A 20,204-nucleotide genomic window follows, 5' to 3' on the forward strand; every position below is an offset into this window, starting at 1 on the left:
TGGACCCTCCGGCAACGCCTTCTGAACCTCCAACCCTGGCAGCTGTGTTACCAATACCAGCCTTCTGGGAAGAATTGGACCAGATGGTCCAAGAGGCAGTACTTCGGGGATTCCAATCACCACCGGCACCAGCTCCCATGCCGACGCCCGATCCGATGCCTACCATGCTGGCTGCACTTCTCGAGTGCCTGGAATCACTGATCTGTGTACTACCATCGGTTCCCGTTCCTTCCATGCCATTGGCGCCTCCAAGGCCACTGACACAGATTCCCATTCTATTGTCCTCGGATGAGGAACAAATTTTACCGATGCCAGAGCCGGTTCCAGGACCATCTGGTCCACTGCCATCCTGACGTCCATCAAAAGTGCCGATTCCATCAATGCCATCGCCATCCTTGGTACCTGTTCCTCCTGCTTCAGTACCTCCATCCTTCCCATTGGTGCCACCTCCAGATCCGGCTGGATTTGGACCCTTACCTCCATCTGAAGGCCCGCATGGTGCTGGAGATACATCATATGATCCCTGGGGTGATGATTCCTCTGACACTCGGGACTCCGATGAACTCCTGTCAGAATCTTCACCCCCAGAAGAATGCCGCTCGCCCACTCGTGGACAACAGGACTTCTATATGCCTACCCTCTACTTCCATTCATCAGCAAGACTCTCGTGAAGTTACGGCAGGACCGGGGCACAATGATCCCCATAGCCCCTCACTGGCCACGTCAGGTTTGGTTTCCCATCCTATGCGACCTCTCAGTCCAGCAACCAATTCGCCTGGGCACAGATCCAACTTTGATAACGCAAAACAACGGACTCTAGAGTCATCCGAACCTTCACTCCCTGTCTCTGACAGCTTGGATGTTGAAAGGTTAATACTACAATCCCTTAACCTCTCTGACAATGTGTCCCAGGTCCTCGTTGCTTCACGAAAGCCTTCTACTATGAGATCTTATTGTTCCAAATGGAAAAGATTCTCCTTGTGGTGCACCACAAAAGAAATAGATCCCTTTTCCTTCCTCACAACAAGGTTCCTGGACTATCTATGGCACCTTTCCGAATCTGGTCTCCAGAATTCCTCCATCTGAGTGCATGTCAGCGCTATAGCCGCTTACCACAAAGGTATAGGAGATACCCAGATCTCTGCGCAACCCCTGGTAGGGCGCTTTATGAGAGGCTTAATCCAGCTAAAGTCTCCACTGTGTCCTCCGGTTCCCGCATGGGACCTCAATGTTGTGCTAGTACGGCTCATGCGACCTCCGTTTGAGCCCCTGCACTCCTGCGAGCTTCGACATCTCACTTGGAAAGTGATCTTTCTAGTTGCTATAACATCAGCTTGAAGAGTCAGTGAACTACAGGCCCTGGTAACTTACCCACCGTATACCAAATTTCTTCACGATCATGTGGTACTCCGCACTCACCCTAAATTCTTGCCAAAGGTAGTTTCTGATTTCCACTTAAATCAGTCCATAATACTTCCTACCTTTTTTCCAAGGCCTCACTCACAACCAGGTGAGCGAGCTCTGCATTCCTTGGACTGCAAACGTGTTCTTGCCTTTTATTTGGACCGCACTGCAGCCCATAGGAAGTCCACCCAACTGTTTGTCTCCTTCGATAAAACCAGATTGGGAGCTCCTGTGGGCAAGCAGACCCTGTCCACTTGGCTGGTGGACTGCATTTCTTTCTGCTACCGACAAGCAGGCCTTCCACCACAGGAACGTGTAAAAGCACATTCAGTAAGAACCGTGGCAACGTCAGTAGCGCACCTCCATTCTGTACCTCTTGCTGACATCTGCAAAGCTGCACATGGAGTTCCTCCACACATTTGCAGCTCATTATTGCCTCGACAAGGCTGGCCAGCAAGATTTCATCTTTGGGTTAGTGGCATGCTGGGCATGCTCAGTGTGCCAGTCAGAAACTTTGACAAAAGTGTTCCGTGATGGGGCTCCATCCAATGATGTCACCCACATATGAGAACTAACATCCTGCTGTCCTGGGTGAACACCTGTTACAGGTAAGCAACTCTGCTTTATGACCGGGGAGAGATTATGTTGCTCTTATTACATGGCAAAGGTACAATATGGTGATTAGACATGTGGTCTATTTGCAGAGTGATTTTCTGTTGGTAAAAAGCATTTATCTTAAATTGTTTGAAAATACCCCACTCTCAATATGATTAAAAGTCTGACTGTAACATTTCTAAAAGGGGCGAAGATCCTATGTCCAAGAGTAAAGTCTGTACTCAAATGTAGGGTTTCCTGTTCATACCCCAGATCAGTCCAGACAGGTGAGTTTTACCTCCCTACTAGCAGAAGGAGGCAGAGAACAAAAACTTTGAGGCACTGCTACATAACCGAGAGCGCCACCTGTAGTCCCTCAGCATTTCTCTGTCTCCAGCAAATGGTAGAGGTGCAAACCTGCAGTCTGAGAGAGATTAAAAAAAAAAGAAGAAATAAAATAGTTTGAGAGAGAGAGAGAGAATTTCATTGGAGTGCTCTCTGAGGTGTTAGTGATCTTCATGGGCCATCCTGCAGATGGACCAGGGCAAGCGGGGGTTGGTAATCCCCAGCCTGTCTCAGCCCAAAGCATCTAGAGGAACTGAAAGCCAGGGGATCTGGCTCCCTCTTTCCCTCCAAGGTCTTCTTCCCTTCTGTGTTAGATGCTGGTGTTTTGGGGGGTTTTTTTGTTTGTTTTTTCTTTTTTTTGGAGGGGGCGGTGTTTAGCGCTATGCCTTAAAAAAAAAAAAAAAATAGAAGATTAAGGCAGGTATGAGTGAAGGGCCGGTTGGATGGCATTTTTGCCAGCAGGAGCAGTTAGCATCGAGGGGAGAGGAATCACTACAATCTCTTTAGCACTCTAGGTCTGTGGCAGCTCGGGGTGAGTGACTCACATTGGCATACAGGCCCTTTTGGGGAGTGGCAGTCCAGGCGATTGATGTGTGTGTGAGTATGGCGCCGACCATGGAGTGCATGGGAACCTGTCGGGCCTGCGGGGTGAGACGCGACTGACTCCACGCAGCCACGCTGTGTTCTGCCTGTGCTTTGAGAGGGGAGGGATCCTCCGCTGAGGCTGCTACTACACAGTCACCAGATCAGCTGGGCCCGTTGCATAGACTTCTTGTGGAATTGAGGAGGCAGCAATCATTACTGCTGCATGCAGCAAGAAACAAACAGCATCCAGGCAGCCCAGGGACTGCCTCCCTCCATCCGTTGTCCCTCCATGATCATGGCAGAGGAGCATGGTAATGAAGGGAAGCCTGAGGAGGATGCAATGGAAGAAGCCACGGATACAGAGGGCTTCTCCACAGAGTTTGTTCTGCTCCATCACAAGGCCTTTTTGGCCAAGAAAGGAGCAGGTAGGATGCGGCCCCTGGACCACAAGTTGCACTCTTCTAAGAGGTTTAAGGTGGCTCCATCAGGTGGAGCTGGAAGACTACTCCATCACCTGGGTCTTGCACATTCTTCGGCAGAAGGCAAGGGGGATCTCAAGGATTCGGAGGATTTGGAAGACCTGCAGGAAGAGGGGGATCTGGATGTTAGGGATGATACTGACAACAATCCCATAGATCCAGCAGGTGGCAATCCAGATGCGGTCAAGGACTTGCTGCACCCAGAGGAGATCCAGGCCATAAAAGGGGATGACCCGAGGGTTGTCCGGCTATTTCGGAAAGAAGAGTTGTGGCCTCTTATTCCATAGGTCCTGTAAAAGTTAAGTATTAAGGTCACCCAGGAGGATTCCGATGACGAAGGGGGTGGACCCGGTTCTGAATGGACTTCGGGGACAGGCAAAGGCCTTTCCATTGCCTAAGAAGGTGAAGAAGTTGGTGGTCCAGGAGTGGGATGCTCCTGAAATAGGCCTTAAAGTGGGCAGGGCAATGGTGAACTTGTATCCTTTGACAGAGGTGAATGCTTCAGTCTCCGCGGTGTCCAAGAAGACAACCTTTCCGGTAGCGGGGTTGGCAGCGCTGAAAGATGTGCAGGACAGGAAACTGGAGATCCAGTTAAAAAGGCTTTTTGAAGTGTCTGCTTGCGCTGGGTGCAAAAGGCTCAGGAGAAGGAGGCTCACCTGGCAGGCTATGCCCAGCAGGCGGCTCATTTGGAAGCCAGGGTGGCCTATGTGGCGAATGCTCTATATGATTTGGTTTGGGCATCTGCCAGGAGCATGGTTTCCATGGTGGCAGTGCAAAGGCTCCTGTGGTTACATAACTGGTCGGCAGATGTGTGGTCCAAGTCACAGCTGTGCAATCTTTCTTTTAAGGGGAAGCTGCTGTTCGGAGAAGATCTGAAATAACTGATGAAACAGTTGGGGGAGTCTAAGGGGAACAGGTTGCTGGAGAATACGAAGAGTTCCAAGAAATTCTTTACCCTCCATTCCTGATTTTGGGATATGCGGAGGTTTCGGACCAGCAAGAGTTTTTCAGCCTCGGGTCAGAAGCAAGGCTTGGGGAAGCAGCAGTCCTTTCGGGGCTCCTATAGATCCCCCAGGGTCACTTCTGGTCAAGGAATCTGAAGTGGAAAGTCTTCACAATGATGCCAGGCTGGTCTACTCGTCTGTGGAAGCGGTAGGGGGAAGATTGACATGCTTTTACGAGAAGTGGACCAAGATCACATTGGGCCAGTGGGTCCTGGAGGTGATAAGGTTTGGTTCACTGTTATCTGGACGACTGGCTGATATGGGCAAAGTCAGAGGTGGAATGCTGTCTGTCAATTCAACCCGTCACAGAACTGTTGCGGTCTCTGGGCTGGGTGATTAAACCTGGCCAAGAGTCATTTAATGCCACCCCAGTCATTGGGAGTATCTGGGAGCACAATTCAGTACCAAGATTGGCAGGGTGTTTCTCATCTCTGAGAGAAAGTGTTGAGGTTGCAGGCTCAAGTGACTCGTTTGTTATATCTTGCGGTGCCCTGGGCCTGGTACTATTTGCAGGTTCAGGGTCCTATGGCTTCCACGCTAGATTTGATTCCATGGGCTTTTGCACACATGCATCCCCTCCAGAGGGCTCTTTTGTTCCGTTGGAATCCGTTGTCAGAGGAGTTTCTTCTGCCTTTACTGCTGCCAGGGGATTTCAGATCCAGTCTCTTGTGGTGGCTACCTAGCCACAATCTGGAAAGGGGAGTGGATCTGGAGACTACAGATTGGGTGGTGGTGATCACAAATGCCAGCTTCAGGGGCTGGGGAGCGGTCTTTCTGGGGCAGACTGCTCAAGGTCTCTGGTCACCAACAGAGGTGTCCTGGTCTATCAATCGTTGGGAAATGAAGGTTGTTTGCAAGGCGTGTTTTTTTCTACCACAGATTCAAAGAAGAATGATGAATTTTCTCAGACAATGTGATAACTGTGGCGTATATCAGTCGTCAGGGTGAGACAAAAAGTTGTGTTGTGATGCTGGGAACTCAGGAGCTCTTTGTATGGGCAGATCAAAATCTGGAAGGAATAGTGGCTTCATATGTCGCTGGGGTGGACAATGTGCAAGCAGATTTTCTCAGCAGGCAACAGTTGCCCCCGGGGAATGGGAGATATCCACGGAAGCACTATTCCTCATTCGCACCAGATAAGGCAATCCCAAGCTGGATCTGATGGCATCAGGAGGTAATGCCAAAGCGCCATGGTTCTTCAGTCACAGACGGGAGGTTGGGTCCGAGGGGACTGACGTTCTGGTTCTTTCTTAGCCAATGTGGATCCTGCTGTATGTGCTTCCTTCGTGGCCTCTTGTAGATCACGTGTTGCGCCGCATAGAACGTCACCCAGGGAGGATTGTTCTGGTGATGCCGGAGTGGCCACATTGTCCATAGTTTGCAGATCTCGTACATTTCGTGTTAGACGGTCCCATCAGGTTTGCTTATCTGCAAAGGTTGTTTTGGCAAGGGCCAATCTTCTCGGATCGAGCAGATCGTTTTTGTCTCGCAGCTTGGCTTTTGAGAGGCAGTGATTGTTTGAAAGGGTACTCTGAGCCGGTGATTACCACCTTACTTCAGTCTAGAAGGCCTTTTACTTCCCTAGCTTATGTTAGGGTATGGAGAGTGTTTGAGTCCTGGTGCTTGAGGGAGGGTTTGAAGCCTTTGCGGGTGGACATTCCTCATATCGTAGCATTTTCTGCAACAGGGTTTGACTAAGGGCTTGGCCTACAGTTCACTTCGGGTTCAGGTCGCTGCCTTGGGATGTTTTAGGGGCAAGCTTCAGGGAATGTCTTTGGCTTCTCTTCCGGACATCATTCATTTTCTAAAGGGGGCCAAATATTTGCGTCCACTGGTGCGTAGGTTATGTCCTTAGTGGAACCTTAAATTGGTTCTGTGGGTTTCGTGTGGCCCTCCATTTGAGCGTTTGCGAGGGGCAGCATTGAAGGATCTTACCTTGAAGGCAGTTTTTATGGTGGCCATCTGTTCGGCTGGGCAGATTTCAGAGTTCCAGGCTTTATCCTGTAGAGATCCTTTCTTGCAGATTTCAGATGACGGAGTGTCTGCGTACGGTGCCTTCTTTCTTACCGAAGGTGGTTTTCTTGTTCCATTTGAACCAGACGATGGAGCAGGCTGCATTTCCAAATTTTGTCTTCAGGGATGCCGAATGTGAGGGAACTTGTCAGATTCTGACAGATTCTGTCAGATTCTGACTTGTCAGATTCTGTTGCAATATCTTAAGGTCACTAACAGTTTTCATCATTCTGATCGCCTTTTTGTCTTACTCGATGGAGCAAAAAAGGGAAGTAAGACATCTAAGGCCACGATTGCTCGTTGATTGAAGGAAACTATTTTTTCAACCTATCTTTGTAGAGGTTGAAAGGTTCTGGAGCAGTTGTGAGTGCATTCTACTAGGACACAAGTAGCCTTCTGGGTGGAATGTCCGTTGGTGTCACCTCAGGAGATCTGTAGGGCTGCGACATGGTCTCCACACTTTCACCAGGCACTACCGGTTGGATGTTCGCATGCCAGATGATGCCACCATTGGTGAGAGTGTGTTGTGAGCGGCTCTTTCTGGATTCCACCCACTGTAGAGGAGCTTGGGTACGTTCTACATGTTAGGACTGATCTGGGGTATGACAGGAAAGGAAAATTGGTTCTTACCTGCTAATTTTCGATCCTGGAATACCCCAGATCAATCCAGAGCCCCATCCTCTTAATTCCAAAAGATTTGTTCTGGCAATAATTTCTGCAGATTTTGATGTGTGTGTATATGTTAACCCTAATGGTTTGAAGAATTTTAGGTTCCTTGTTGGATGCAAAGGCTCCAGTTCAGGGACTCCAGCCCGGGGTTTGTCTGGTAACTCTGGGAGGAGGAAATTTTTGACAGTTTTTGCCTAGTATAGGTCAATACTGAAGGACTATAGATAGTACTCTGTTATGTACCAGTGCCTCATAGGTTTTGTTCTCTGCCTCCATCTGCTGGTAGGGATGCAAAACCCACTGGTCTGGACTGATCTGGGGGATGAACAGGAACAAAAATTAGAAGGTAAGGATCATTTTTCCTTTTGATGCCATAGCTGGATTTTTTTGTGTTTTGTTTTTTTCAAATTTCTTTTTCAAGTGTTTTTCCTCCTTTTTGTGACATTGGCTGCAGTCCCCTTCCTCCCTTCCCCCAGTTTCTTCAGGCATGCTTAATTTGTAAGTTTGTATTGTGTGTGTGTGCTTGTGTTCTTGACCCTGTTCTGTATTTTTGGGATTGTAGGTGGTGGAGATAGCTAGCCTGACCGAGCACTTGCTGACCGAGTGCGACAGAAAAGATAAGTTTGGCAAGTGTCCGTTGTGCTGTGAGGCCATCCCGAAGGAAGAACTAGCAGAGCATATTAAGGCCAAAACCTGCACTCGTAAGTACACTAGTGGTAGAGTGTGTGGAAAAGCCTTGCCTCTTGTGAGCAGAATTAAGGGTGTTTTAGTGTGCAGATGGGAGATGTCACCAGCCCCTTTGCATGCATGTCTTTTAGTAGGGAATGGGAGACTACAAATCTGTGTGTGCAAAGGGGCAAAATCGGGACTGCACCAGCTTCATGGAGTTGACCTGGGCGAGGTGACGAGCCCCGCTGTATTGGCTGATCTTGGTTACCTCTGCTCCAGATGTTAAGCTTTGTGTGTTTACATGTCTGTATTTTAAAACAAAATTCTGAAATTGGACAACTTGGGAGCTTGGAACAAATGCACATGATAAGCTGCCTTAATGCAGTTGCAGAATAAGTCCGCTCTTCCGTGGGACTGTTGATGATGATATGTGCTAGAATAAAGACGGAGCTATCAGGGCCACCAGTCACAGAGCAAAGACTGAGTGGTAGTATATACCTCCTACATTGGCTACTGGTTTATATATAGCGTTCCAGGGTACATCTGAGCCCTAAGCTCTTTAGGGAAGGGTTGTAGGACAAGATGGAAATTGGCATAGAAATATTGTAACTATGTACATGGAGTGCGCAAATATTATGGCTGTAATAATGTAACATCTTGCTGACTTCCTTTTCTCAGCTTTTCTTCTTTACTGTTGGCAATTAAACTTTGAGATGCACAGCTTGCCTAGCGTGGCAGCATCCTGGAATAAATGTTTTCTTCCTGGGCAGATACAGAAATGACAATGGGTTGCTGTGCTGATTGATCATGTATAATCTCACAGCCTTATTAATGCGGTAGTGGATTGATTGCATGGTTTAACTTCTGTGGAAAAAATAGAAAGAGGATTAAACAGAAAGAGCTGAACTGGACTCCAATATTAAATAGACAGTTTTAAAATGAAATAAAATAGGGTACAAACTCCTTTCATTCCCTGTACGTACCTTCATTCTCTCTGTACACTTTTTTTTACTATAGAAGAAAAGTCCCTTTTGTATTCTCTCAACACCAGAACATAAGTCAGTTCATTCATAACAAGATTATTGTATTCCCCAGTGTTAAATAACGGTAACACAACTAAAGTAGTTATAGCGAGCAGGAATGTGAACCTCCCATGAATATTGGAGCCCTCCTATACCCCTGGCAGTGGAGGAGGATGTATCCAAAGCACTATTCCCTAAATCCAGAAACTTCCTTTCAGCTAATTTCTGTGTTAGATTCATATTTCTGCCATCCTCCAGGACTTCACAAAGGCCTTCTGCCTCTGTAGCACTGAACTGTAAAGTTTTATGCCAGAGCTCACATCACCTCTTCCCCTCCCCCCCATGTGCCACCATTTTTAATATTCTGGTTTAGGCTTCTCCATTTGATCAGAAGAAAAAGAGATGTGACTGTGGTTGCACTGTGACCTTCTGTTTCCTGTTCCCAGCAGTGGAGAGAGGCTAAGGGTGCATGTGGGGGGTGGATAAATCAGTGACTGGAGCACAGAACTGGCAGATCGTAAGACCCGAGTTCAAAATGTCACACACTGTGACCTTGAATTATTCACTTTAGTTCTCTACTGAAACTAAGGCATTTGGGATCTTGTGATTTTTGCACAACACTTTCGTACATTGACAGCACTGCATAAAGAAAGCAACACATGGTGTTAGTTGAGTTGTAAAGGGTGATAACTGTATAGCCCTTTTATTCCATGCTTTACTGAGGGCTCTAGGGATAAGTTACCAAGCAGTGCTTTTTTTAGTTTTTTATTTTCTGTCCTTTTATTTTTACTTAGCTGCCAAACCAGAAAAAGTTGCAAATCGCTGTCCATTGTGCCATGAGAATTTCACACCTGGAGAGGAGGTAAGAGAATAGGCCTAATGTTTCTCATGGCCACGGACAGTGATTTATGTCCATGTTTAGGGATGTCTACTGCAATGGCTCCTACAGCTTTTTCTGTGTAAACTCCGCACTTTGCTTCATGAGACTAAAGGACTATTCCACTGCTGGCAGGTACACACTGCTCTCTAGAGTCACCCACTGTCTTCCTCCTCCCGTGACCCATCTCAAAGCTCACCTCCTCTCCACAGCCTCTGCCTACTGATTTTTAGCGGATCTATTCTTCCTGTTCATACCCCAGATCAGCACAGACACATTGGTTTCTCATCTCTACCAGCAGATGGAGACAGAGAAGAAAAGCTACACAAGACAGCGTGCTAGCTGCAGTCCCTCAACATTCCTCTGTATTTCTCTGTCTCCAGCAGATGGTAGAGGTGCAAAACCCTGCAGTCTGATATTGGGGGTGTAGCTCTACTCCCAGGGGTGCTAGGTTATTCCCTGTACATACCAGGGTCAGTCCAGACCGTGGGTTATGTCCCCCTTAATTGAGTGCCCTGGGTATGGGACTGGGTTAGAAACTGGCTGAGTTGGAGGCGACAGAGGGTAGTGGTAAATGGAGTTCACTCTGAGGATGGGAATATTACGAACAGTGTGCCTTAGAATTTGGTCCTTAGACCGGTTCTTTTCAACATTTTCGTGAGCAACATAGTGGAAGGACTATCAGGAAAGGTTTGTCTTTTTGCTGCTGATACCAAATCTGCAACATGGGTAGACAGCCAGGAAGGTGTGGAAAACATGAAGGATCTAGTGAAGCTTGAGGGAATGGTCTAGGGTCTGGCAGCTAAGATTTAACACTAAAAAAAAAAACGCAGACTAATGCATTTAGGATGCGAAAATGAAAGGGAGAGGTTACAGTATTGAAATTCTTCTAAGCAGGAAAGAAGAGTGCAGTCTAGGCATGATCATATCCAGTGATCTTAAGGTGGATAAAGTGACAGTAAAAGCCAGAAAGATACTTGGTAGCATAGGGAGAGGACTGGTCAGCAGAAAAAGGGAGGAGATATTGCCCCTGTATAGGTCCCCGGTGAGACCTCACTGGGAATACTGAGTACAATTCTGGAGCCTGCACCTTCACAAGGATATAAACAGGATGGAGACGCTCCAGAGGGGGAGGCTGCTAAAATGGGCAGCGATCTTCAGTCTAAAGCATAATGGGGAGAGACTTAAAGATCTAAACATGTACATCCTGGAAGAAAGGTGAGGTAGGGGAGATGTGATAGAGACATTCAAATACCTCCAAGGTTTCCATGCACAGGAGGGCTGCTTTTTTCAGTGGAAAGGAGGCTGTAAAATGAAGGTTTCATGGGATGGGAGTGCAAGGCAGAGACTCTGGAGTAATTTTAGGAAATATTTCTTTACAGAGAGGGTGGTGGATGTATGAATCAGGCTCCCAGTGGAAGTGGTGGAGACAAAAATGGTATTTGAATTCAAGAAAGCCTGGGATAAACACAGGGAGGAATGGGAATTGGAAAGCTAAATGAGTTGGGTGGATGGGCAGACTGGATAGGCCATAGGGTCTTTTTCGGCCATCATGTTTCTAATTCATAGTTAAATTCTCTCTTTTATGCCCATCGTATTATATTCCTCTTTCTTTGTCATGCTGTGCAATAGACACATCTCAGCTCTGTTGAACAGTTTCATGACACCAAGTTAGAAGAGGGACAGACTCGGGAGTAATGTAAGAAAATGTTTTCTTGACAAAGCGTGGTGGAGAGAAAAAGGCCAGGGTTAAGCCCAGAGCTGTGGGGCAGAGGGCCTAGGCAGGCTGGGTGCCTCCTTGCTTTGGTGCTAGTGTTGTGTGATCCTTTGATCTTAGGCATGGAAGTTTCACCTGATGGGGAAGGACGGCTGTAAGATGAACCTGCGCAGAACTCCGGCCCTTCAGAGGACTCAGCCGCTTCAGCACGGTATGTTTTCCTTGCCTGGATTCAGGGGAAAAAAGGAGGGCACCTTTAGAAAGACCCATACAGTCAAATATTCCCAGGGGGAAGGAGGGAGGCCTTCACTGAAAATGAAACTGGTGCTTCTCCCAGTACTGGGTGGATGCACGAAGCCTGAATTAGCAGAGGAAGCTTGATCCACATGATTGACTCATTTTGGGCTCTCTCAGAAGAGCTCATCAGTACTATATGCTTACAAAGCAGTCATGTTCTCCTGACCCCGCCAAAAGTAAAATATCAGATTTTGCCAGAGAGAGTTTTATTTTTTTGTCTTGTTTTTTTAATTCTCTCCTCCCCTTTCCCAGCAGGTAAAGCAGGAGGACTGGCTGTACCCAAGCCAGGTATCATTGCCCCAAAGATGCGGAGCCCGGCCTCAGGAAGTAAGATCCCCGCCCCCCGAGCTGGGCTGAATAAAACCACAGGCAAGGCGCAGCCCTCCTGATGACTGGAAATGGCGCGTTGCCGCTCCCTCTTCCCGCAGGCTGGGGGATTATTTGGATTTTTTTTTTGTTGCTGTTGCTGTTGTGAACTGTTCTTTCGCACATACATGTAGAAGCTTCTGCACCTAGCAGTTGCTTTTCGCGATCAACTGTCCTGTAGCTCTTGGTTTTGTCTCTTCATCATTTTTCTTTTTGTACTGTTTGGTGTATGTGATATGAAAATCTGCACAGACTCCTGGGGGGAAAAGCTGATTTTTATTTTTTATTTTTTTACTTGATTTTCCCCCCAAATTAGTGGATCAGCAGCTTATTTGGCTGCATCCACCTTAGCTAGCACTTTTTTGTCCAGAAAGGATTCCACACACTTTACACTCTAGATTTATTGCTTTGTAAACCTGTGTGCAGCCACCTCTAGCATGGATGGCTGGTAGCACATTTTTCTATAATGGAAGTTGTAATGTATAATTGCTTTCAGGTTTTATTTCTTTCTCTTACCTCAGTAGTACTTCCGGAAACGGAAACAGCGGACTTTATTGGACTAAACTAAATCTGCAATCAAATCAAATTTTGCTCCTCAGATTGGATTGAGGGGATTTCTTGTTGTAGAAAACCGTATGCATGGGTGGGGGTCTGCAAGGACATTTTAAAAACCAAAGCTTTTATAGAGTGTTGGAGCAAACTCAGATGAATTGTTGGTTGTTTCAACAGATTTATTTTCTCCTTTTTCTGTTCTTACTGCGTTTTACCATGGCATCAGATGAGAGAGGGTAGCAGGCTCCTGTGTAGCCTTTTGAAATGATATTGCAGATTTTCCATAATAACAGAATAGACACATTTTGATGAGTACTGCAATGTACCCTTCCTTACCAGACCAGTCCAGTACGCCTACGTTTTGCCCCCCTTCCAGCAGACAGAGACGGTTCTGCTTCGCTAGCATTACCCCTCACAGGGCACTGTAAAGCCTGCAGCACTTCACCATTTCTCTGTCTCCAGAAGATGGCAGAGGCGCTGAATCCTGCAGCTGAGAAGTCTTAGGAGACAAATTGTTCCCAGGAGTTTTTGCCTTTGATTATACTGAATGGTCGAGTAGGTAAGGGTTGGCGGGATCTGTGGCCCCTTCTTCTCACTTGGTCCTGGTGTTAGGAAGACATTTGAAAGCTAATGATCCTGGCTCCTTCTTTAACTCCTTTTCCAGCAGAGAGCCTGGCTCCTGTCTTTTCCTGGGAATTGAGTCCTCTTCCTGTTAGGGACAAAGATTTCTTTGTGACCCGTGACTGAGCATACCTCATTTGGTTCAGGGAACAGGCTCAACTAAATCCTAAATCCTTCCTTCCTGGTAGGGTAAGTAGAGGTGAGCCGTGGCTAAAATGTTTTTGGCAGGTCACAGAAAATGGCGGCTTCTACTTGAGCACTGGAAGCGCAGTACAGTGTGCAGGGGTCATCATGGAAGGGCAGCTGTTGCGGGAGTTTGTCAGGATTGTGTTGAACAAAGTTGGTCAGACCCGAGGTGGCCATAGGTCTGCCCCATCGGGGTAAATGGGGATGCGGGGCCCAGCGTGTCAGGCTCCAAGCTAAATTTGGCTTCTTCCAGGGCAGATGAGCTGACTGAGAACATAATGGAAGACATTCTGAAGGTACAGACAGGCAGCTCTGCAGCCCATGGGGAGAGGGGGACCTTAGAAAGGCAGAGTGAAATTCTGAGAAATCAGCCTTTTTTTTTTTTTTTTAATTCTCCTGAATTTGTTTTGCTGTTGCATGATGCCTTTTGCCTATGACAAGGGATAACCTCCAGGAGGGTCAATTCCCATTTGGACTTTAGGAGGAAAAGAAGGGCTCTCCCAACTGTGATAAAGAGACCCAGATTAGATCAGGATCTGGATAGGGAATCTTTCTTCCGAGACAGAGTCATTTGGGGATTTCCCTGATAGTTACCAGGAAGGGGAGCCCCTGGAAGAGAGAGAGATGATCCCCGAGTGGTCAGACTCTCTTTAGAAGGGATGAACTTTCCACTTTGCTGGCCCAAACCTTGGCAGAATTGGGCATTAAAGATGCCCCCATAGAGCTTGAGGTGGAGGAGGATCTTCGCAGACCATTCAAAACCTTTCCTTTCCAAGGGACCATGAGGGCATAAGTATGCTGACTGGGACTCTCCAGAATGGCTTAAAGTATATCCACTGCCCACTGAGGACTCCAAAGGTGGAAGCCTTGGTTTCAGTGATACAAGATGACAACTATTCCACTGGAGGGTAGTGCAGCCCTAAAGGATACCCTGGATAGAAGGATAGAAATGGTCTTGAAACAGTCCTTCGAGGTAGCAGCCCTTGTCTTCAAGCATCAGTAGGCAGTAGTTTCATGTCTGCAGCATGATTGCTCTAAATGTGGCAGATTCCAGTAGGAGATTCTTCGGCAAGTGTAACTCTCTCAAAGAGGCGCAACGGCTAGAAACAGGGGTAGCTTTTGTGTCTGATGTGCTGTATGACCTTACTTGTACATCAGCTTAGAGGTATGGCATCCTCACTGACTGTGTGACAGTTGCTGTGGTTGTGTAACTGCTCGGCGGATACTTCATCAAAGACCATGATTACCCTTTAAATGAAAACTGCTGTTTGGAGAGGATCTTGAGAAGCTACTGAAACTTGGAGTTGACAAATTGCTGAAGTTGCCAGAATATAAGCCTAAGGGATCTCTAATGGGGGTTTCAGTGGATCCAAATTGAGATAACAGGTGTTGTAGACCTGGGAAGATGTCCACGGCACACAGGGGTTGTGGGGGGGTAGCAGACTGCAGTCCTTTCATTCCAACAAGATACTCTGGGGACAGTCGTGCTTCTGGTGCAGGAGGTTCCAAAGGTTCCCAGTGAGATTCAGGGGCTCACTTCCTTGTTCCTTCTATAGAAAGGCATTTGTGTCGCTTTTAAGGGGAATGGGTCTGCAACACATCCAATCAATGGGTGCTATCAGTGATAAAAGATGGTTACACCTTAGAGTTTGCTTATCAGTTAAAGAACGCCTTTGTGAAATCCCCTTGTGCCTCTCAGGAAAAGTCCATGGTTGTCAGATCAATGTTACAGTATCTGCTTCAGTTGGAGGCAGTGGTTCCAGTTCTGAGACAAAAAAGGGAACAAGGAAAATATTCCATTTATTTGGTGGTTCCAAAGACAGAAGGCATGTTAGGCCAATTCTGGACCTCAAATGGGTAAACAAAACTCTGAAGGTTCTGCATTTTCGAATGGAAACGCTATGCTCCATAATTATGGTAGTGAGGAAGGGAGAGTACTTAACTTTATTAGATTTTTTCCAAGGCATATCTGCAGATTTCAATTCATCCTTCCCATCAAAGGTATCTCCGGTTTGTGGTTCTGGGAGAGCATTATCAGTTTTGAGCATTTCTCTTTGGCTTGGCAATGGCTCTGAGGATTTTTACGTTGCTAATGTTGGTAGTGGCAGCAGCCTTGAGCAAAGAAGGGGTGATGGTTCATTCATATTTAGAAGGATGGTTGAGTCAAGCCAAGTCAGAAGAGGAAGAAACCAGAAGAGCAACAGCCAAAGTGGTTCTGTTTCAGGATCTGGGATGGGTCATCTACTTTCCAAACTCGTTCAAATCCTAGAGTATTTAGGAGCTTGCTTCAATGCCAGAGAGCCAGAGCATTTTTGCGATTGGACAGGATCGCCAAGCTCACTGCCCAGGTTCGGAATATGCTGAAATGGAGGTCTCCCAGGGTATGGGATTATCTGCAGGTGTGAGGTTGAATAGCCACGACATTGGGTCTAGTACCATTGACAAGGGTTCATATGCGTCCATCACAGAGCGCTCTCCTGTCACCTTTGATGGATGCACAGTTTCAAGATTTCAAGATGAGGTTACAGTTGGTACCGGATTCAGAATCAGTGTTCAGTGTGGCTTTCAGCTCAGATTCTGAATAAAGGAATGCTGTTATAATTGCCAGACTGGGTCATAGTAACAACAGATGCCAGTCTGAGTGGTTGGGGTGCCCATTGTCAGGGCAAGTTGGCTCAAGGTCTCAAATCGAACAGAGTCATCATGGTCCATCAGAGACAAAAGTCATAAGAAAAGACTTGCAAATGTTTTGTCCTCTGGTTCATGGCAAGGCAGTGAGGGTGTTCTCCTACAATGGAACAGCAGTCACATATGTAAATTGTCAAGGAAGCACAAGGAGTCATCCAGGGCTATGAAAGCAGGGCTTCTGTTCAAGTGCTCTCGGCCTCGCATTTCACTGAAGTGGAAAATATTCAAGCAGACTGAGTCATCACACCCTGAATCCAGGAGAATGAGAACTAGTGGCATTCAGGCTATTAGTTTCCAGTTGAGGACAGCCAGTTTGAGATCCCATGACCATGCAAAAGAACTCCAAGGCAGACAACTTCTTCAGTTGAAGTAGAGAACTGGCATTGGCTGGAATAGATGCATCATCGCATCATTAGCCGACTCGGGACCTTGGCCTATGATAGATCAGGTCATTCAGAGAGTGAAGGTGCATCAAGCTCTGATTATTTTGGTGGCTCCAGATTGACCAGGCATCCATGGGATGCAGATCTCATCAAAGTGGAAAGTCCTCTGAGGTTGGATCAGGTTCCAGACCTGCTGCATTTAGGAGCAGGTGGTGTTAGAGGACCCAGTCCCTGTTTGTCTTGTGGTCTGGCTATTGAGAGGAGAAAGTTGATGAGCAAAGGTTATTTGGCAGAGGTAGTAACTATCTTGTTGCAGGTAAGGAAGAAATCCAAATCTCTGGCTTACATTCGTTTCTAGAAAGGATTTGAAATTTGGTATGTAAAGATAGGAATTTCTCTCGTTCAAACTTCAATTCTCATAGTACTTTCCTTTCAACAGAGTAGACGTCAGAGATGTTTAGTGTTAAATCCTTAAAGGTCAATGTTGTGGCTGTTGCATGTCATAGAAGCAAATTTCAAGGTTTGTCTGTAGCAGCTTATCCAGATGTTTCTTGTTTTCTAAGAGGTGTGAAACATCTTCAATCTCCACTGTATCAAAACGTTCTAGCATGGGATTTTAATTTTGTTCTTCAGGCTTTGTGAGGCTCCATATGAACCAGTGAGAGGAGCATGATTTAAAGACCTGACACTAAAGACACTGTTTCTGCTTGGCACAGTGTATCTCCGAGTTACAAGCCTTGTCCTGTAGGGTTCCATATCTTCAGATTTCAGAAGCAAAATGTTCAGGCTCTGAAAGTAGTCTCTCCTTTTAACCTGAACCAGTGTGTAGAACTCCCAAATTTTAAAAAGCAGGAGCCAGTGGGAGAGTATAAGAATTTGCAGTCCTTGGATGTGAGAAGGTCTTTACTGAGATATTTGAAAGTGGCCTACTGCTTCAAAAAATCGGATCATTTGTTCATTCTTTTTGGTGCACAGAAAAGAGGGAATGCACCTTTTAAAGCAACAATTGCTAGATGGATGAAAGAGGCTATTGCTTCAGTTTATATTTCTCAGGGTTTGCTGGTCCCCGAGGGCTTTCAAGCCCATTCTACGAGAAGTCAGACAACTTCATGGGCAGAGAGACACTTTTTATCACCTGCGGAGATTTGCAAGGAAGCCACATGGGCATCCTCGCACATGTTTTCCAAGCATTATCGGTTGGATGTGCAGGCTAGGGAGTTCGCCTCCTTTTCTGGCGAGAGTCTTGAGGACTGGATTGTCTGGTTCTCTCCCAGGGCAATAGTGACTTGAGTATCTTCCAGGCATGCTGGACTGGACTAATGAGAAGATAAGGAAATAAAAATTAGGTTTCTTACCTGCTGATTTTCTCTCCTAGAGTCTTACCAGACTGATTCAGAATCCCACCCATTTTTATCCAAAATCCTGCTGTATCAATTGTTTTCATCCAGATATTTCTTCCTATACTGTTTACAAGGCCTAGTTAGATAAAGGGACCAAGTTTATTGTGTTGATGCTGTTATATTGAAGTGCTACAGGCTTCACAGTGCCCTATGAGAGGTGATGTCAGTGAATCAGAATCTTCTGTCTCCATCTGCTGGTAGGAGGACAAAACCTAAGCATGTTGGACTGGTCTGGTAAGACCCAAGGAAAGAAAATTGTCAGGTAAGAAACCTAATTTTTGCATAGGTTGAGATAAATTTGATGCTGCCCTCATATTATTCTTAATAAAGGTTATGATGTCTTTACCATGCATGGAAAACCCTCTTTTTTTTTTTTTTTTTTTTTTTTTCCCTGCAAGAGGATTTTTTAGACAAGCTAACAATGTTCAGGACCACTAGAAAACAGTGTAAAAAAATTCACAAGAGTTGGCCTACCTTTTCTTCTCTGTCACTTCTTGGTTTCTAGCCTAGAATCATGCTGTCTCCTTATTGTGGCTGATCAAGCCCCTTAATTGTCAGTTTAGCTGCAGAAGAGACCCAGACCCCACCCCAAAAACCTAATACTGGGTTTGAGGCATTCATAAAGCAAAAAGTGCAATTTGAAAGTAAATTTCAAAAATCCAGAGCAGAATAATTGAACAGTTTTGCACAAGCCTGAAAACTGAAATGTTAGCAGTTTAACTACTTCACACTTTTCAAGTGCTCCTGCTGATGTTCTATTTGCCTTTATTTTAAGTAGTTTTTAATTTCAGACTTTTCTGCCAGAATGAAATTTTGTTACTATAGCTCTGAAGGATACACTTAATACTGCAAAGCTGCTTTCCCTTTTCCCTGCCTTTTACAATCAGAACTGTTCAACTTTGCCATGTGCTCCTTAGATCAAAAGGAGGCAGAAGAATCAGTCTTGTCCTGATAAGAATGTTCCCAGGTGCTCTATGAACATTGACAGCACTGCCAGTCCTGCATCTCACCTGTGATTTTAGTGCTTATTTGCTGGGCAGCCCTTTGCAGCTCTGTTGGTTTCAGTGGAAGTTACGTAACTGAGGTTTCCTAAAGCAGGGCCTCAAGCCACCACAGGTCGTCAGAGTTTCAATAGGGCTAGCAAGAAAAAATGACGTTTGGAAGAGTAATTCAGATCAAGGGAGAACCCAGTTCTGAATCTGGAAGCTATGCCTGATCAGACCAATGGTGCATCAAACAAGGCATTCAGTCTGCAACGGTCCTTGGACATACACAACAAATCCCCAAACAGTCTAACAAGTTATACCAAACCCAGTTTTTAGCCCGTGGAACATCCTGCTCTCACCAGCTCTTGCATCAGCACCAGCTCCTTCATGTATACATGTAATGTATAACAATTTAGAAATGGGAGTGGATAAGGACCACATTTGCCTCCCTGCTGTTCTGTCGCTTAGAGCACAGACGCATATTTCTACGTTTTGGTCAAAGGAAGATATTGGGCCATTTGTCTCCAGCTTCTGCAAACGAGGCACCTTTGGCAGGCTGCCTCCATGGGCCCAGTGAAATCCCCCGCTGCTGGTGTTCCTGTCATTTCCTGTCTTTTGGGAGGGAAATCAGCAGAAACCGCAAGGTAGCAATGAGCACGTAAGCAGCACTCCTGTCCAGCAGAGGTGGACATGGCAGGTGCACCAGACCTGCCTGACATGGCTGTGCCTAATCTACAGCTTTTCAATATTTGGAAGATGAAAGATCTCACTCCGCAGGTAGCACAAACATGAAAATAGTAATGATAGTGTTACCCGTAGGTATTAAGACTTTAAATAGTAAAATGTTACATATTTTAAAATAATAAACAGCATTTTGGAGGCTTTTCTGTATCCGTACAAATAAATATTGAAGTTTGTATGTTAGTGCACTACTGCCTAAAAGTCTGTGACAATTGTCTGAGAATCTTGGAAAATGCTGTTTTGTTAAAAGGGAAAAATGTTTTAGACCAGACTTGAATTAAATTTGCTCACGTGAAAAGGTAATTTTTTTTTCTTTCTTTTTTTAAATCAGCTTTATATGATTCATTTTTAAGATCCCTGTTGGAGTAAAAGCAAAACATGATATTCAGGAAGGAGCTTCACGGTGGCCACAGAATAGGAGAAATGTCCTTCCTGGATTTTTAGCTCTATCCCCTCATTACAACTTAGTGAAAAGAAACTCAGCAAACATTATTAAATTTGCATTGACACAAAATTGTTCAAAATAATTAAATCCTATGCTGATTGTGGGGCATTAGGCCTGTAAATGGCAAATGAAATTTAATGTGGACAAGAATAACCCAAACT

General features: G+C 45.9%; 1 protein-coding gene and 1 non-coding gene across 5 annotated transcripts in view; both read left to right on the forward strand.

Moving 5' to 3' along the window:
* The window catches only part of CEP104 (centrosomal protein 104), a 67,241-nt gene extending 47,340 nt beyond the window's left edge, over window positions 1-19,901 (forward strand). For 3 of the 4 annotated variants that reach the window (XM_029578840.1, XM_029578839.1, XM_029578842.1), the window contains 4 exons: window positions 7,656-7,794; window positions 9,579-9,646; window positions 11,499-11,589; window positions 11,928-19,901. In XM_029578840.1, coding sequence (XP_029434700.1) covers window positions 7,656-7,794; window positions 9,579-9,646; window positions 11,499-11,589; window positions 11,928-12,064 — 435 coding nt within the window. In that variant the 3' untranslated portion in view covers window positions 12,065-19,901. The remainder of the gene's footprint in view (window positions 1-7,655; window positions 7,795-9,578; window positions 9,647-11,498; window positions 11,590-11,927) is intronic. The other variant, XM_029578841.1, reaches the window with a different exon arrangement.
* On the forward strand, window positions 8,148-8,271 carry LOC115077132. The gene has a single exon (XR_003852961.1). It is a non-coding gene; the product is annotated as a small nucleolar RNA U109 (small nucleolar RNA).
* Window positions 19,902-20,204: the final 303 nt, after the last annotated feature.

The sequence above is a fragment of the Rhinatrema bivittatum genome, chromosome 15 (genome assembly GCF_901001135.1).
Source record: "Rhinatrema bivittatum chromosome 15, aRhiBiv1.1, whole genome shotgun sequence".
In the NCBI taxonomy this organism is placed as follows: Eukaryota; Metazoa; Chordata; class Amphibia; order Gymnophiona; family Rhinatrematidae; genus Rhinatrema; species Rhinatrema bivittatum.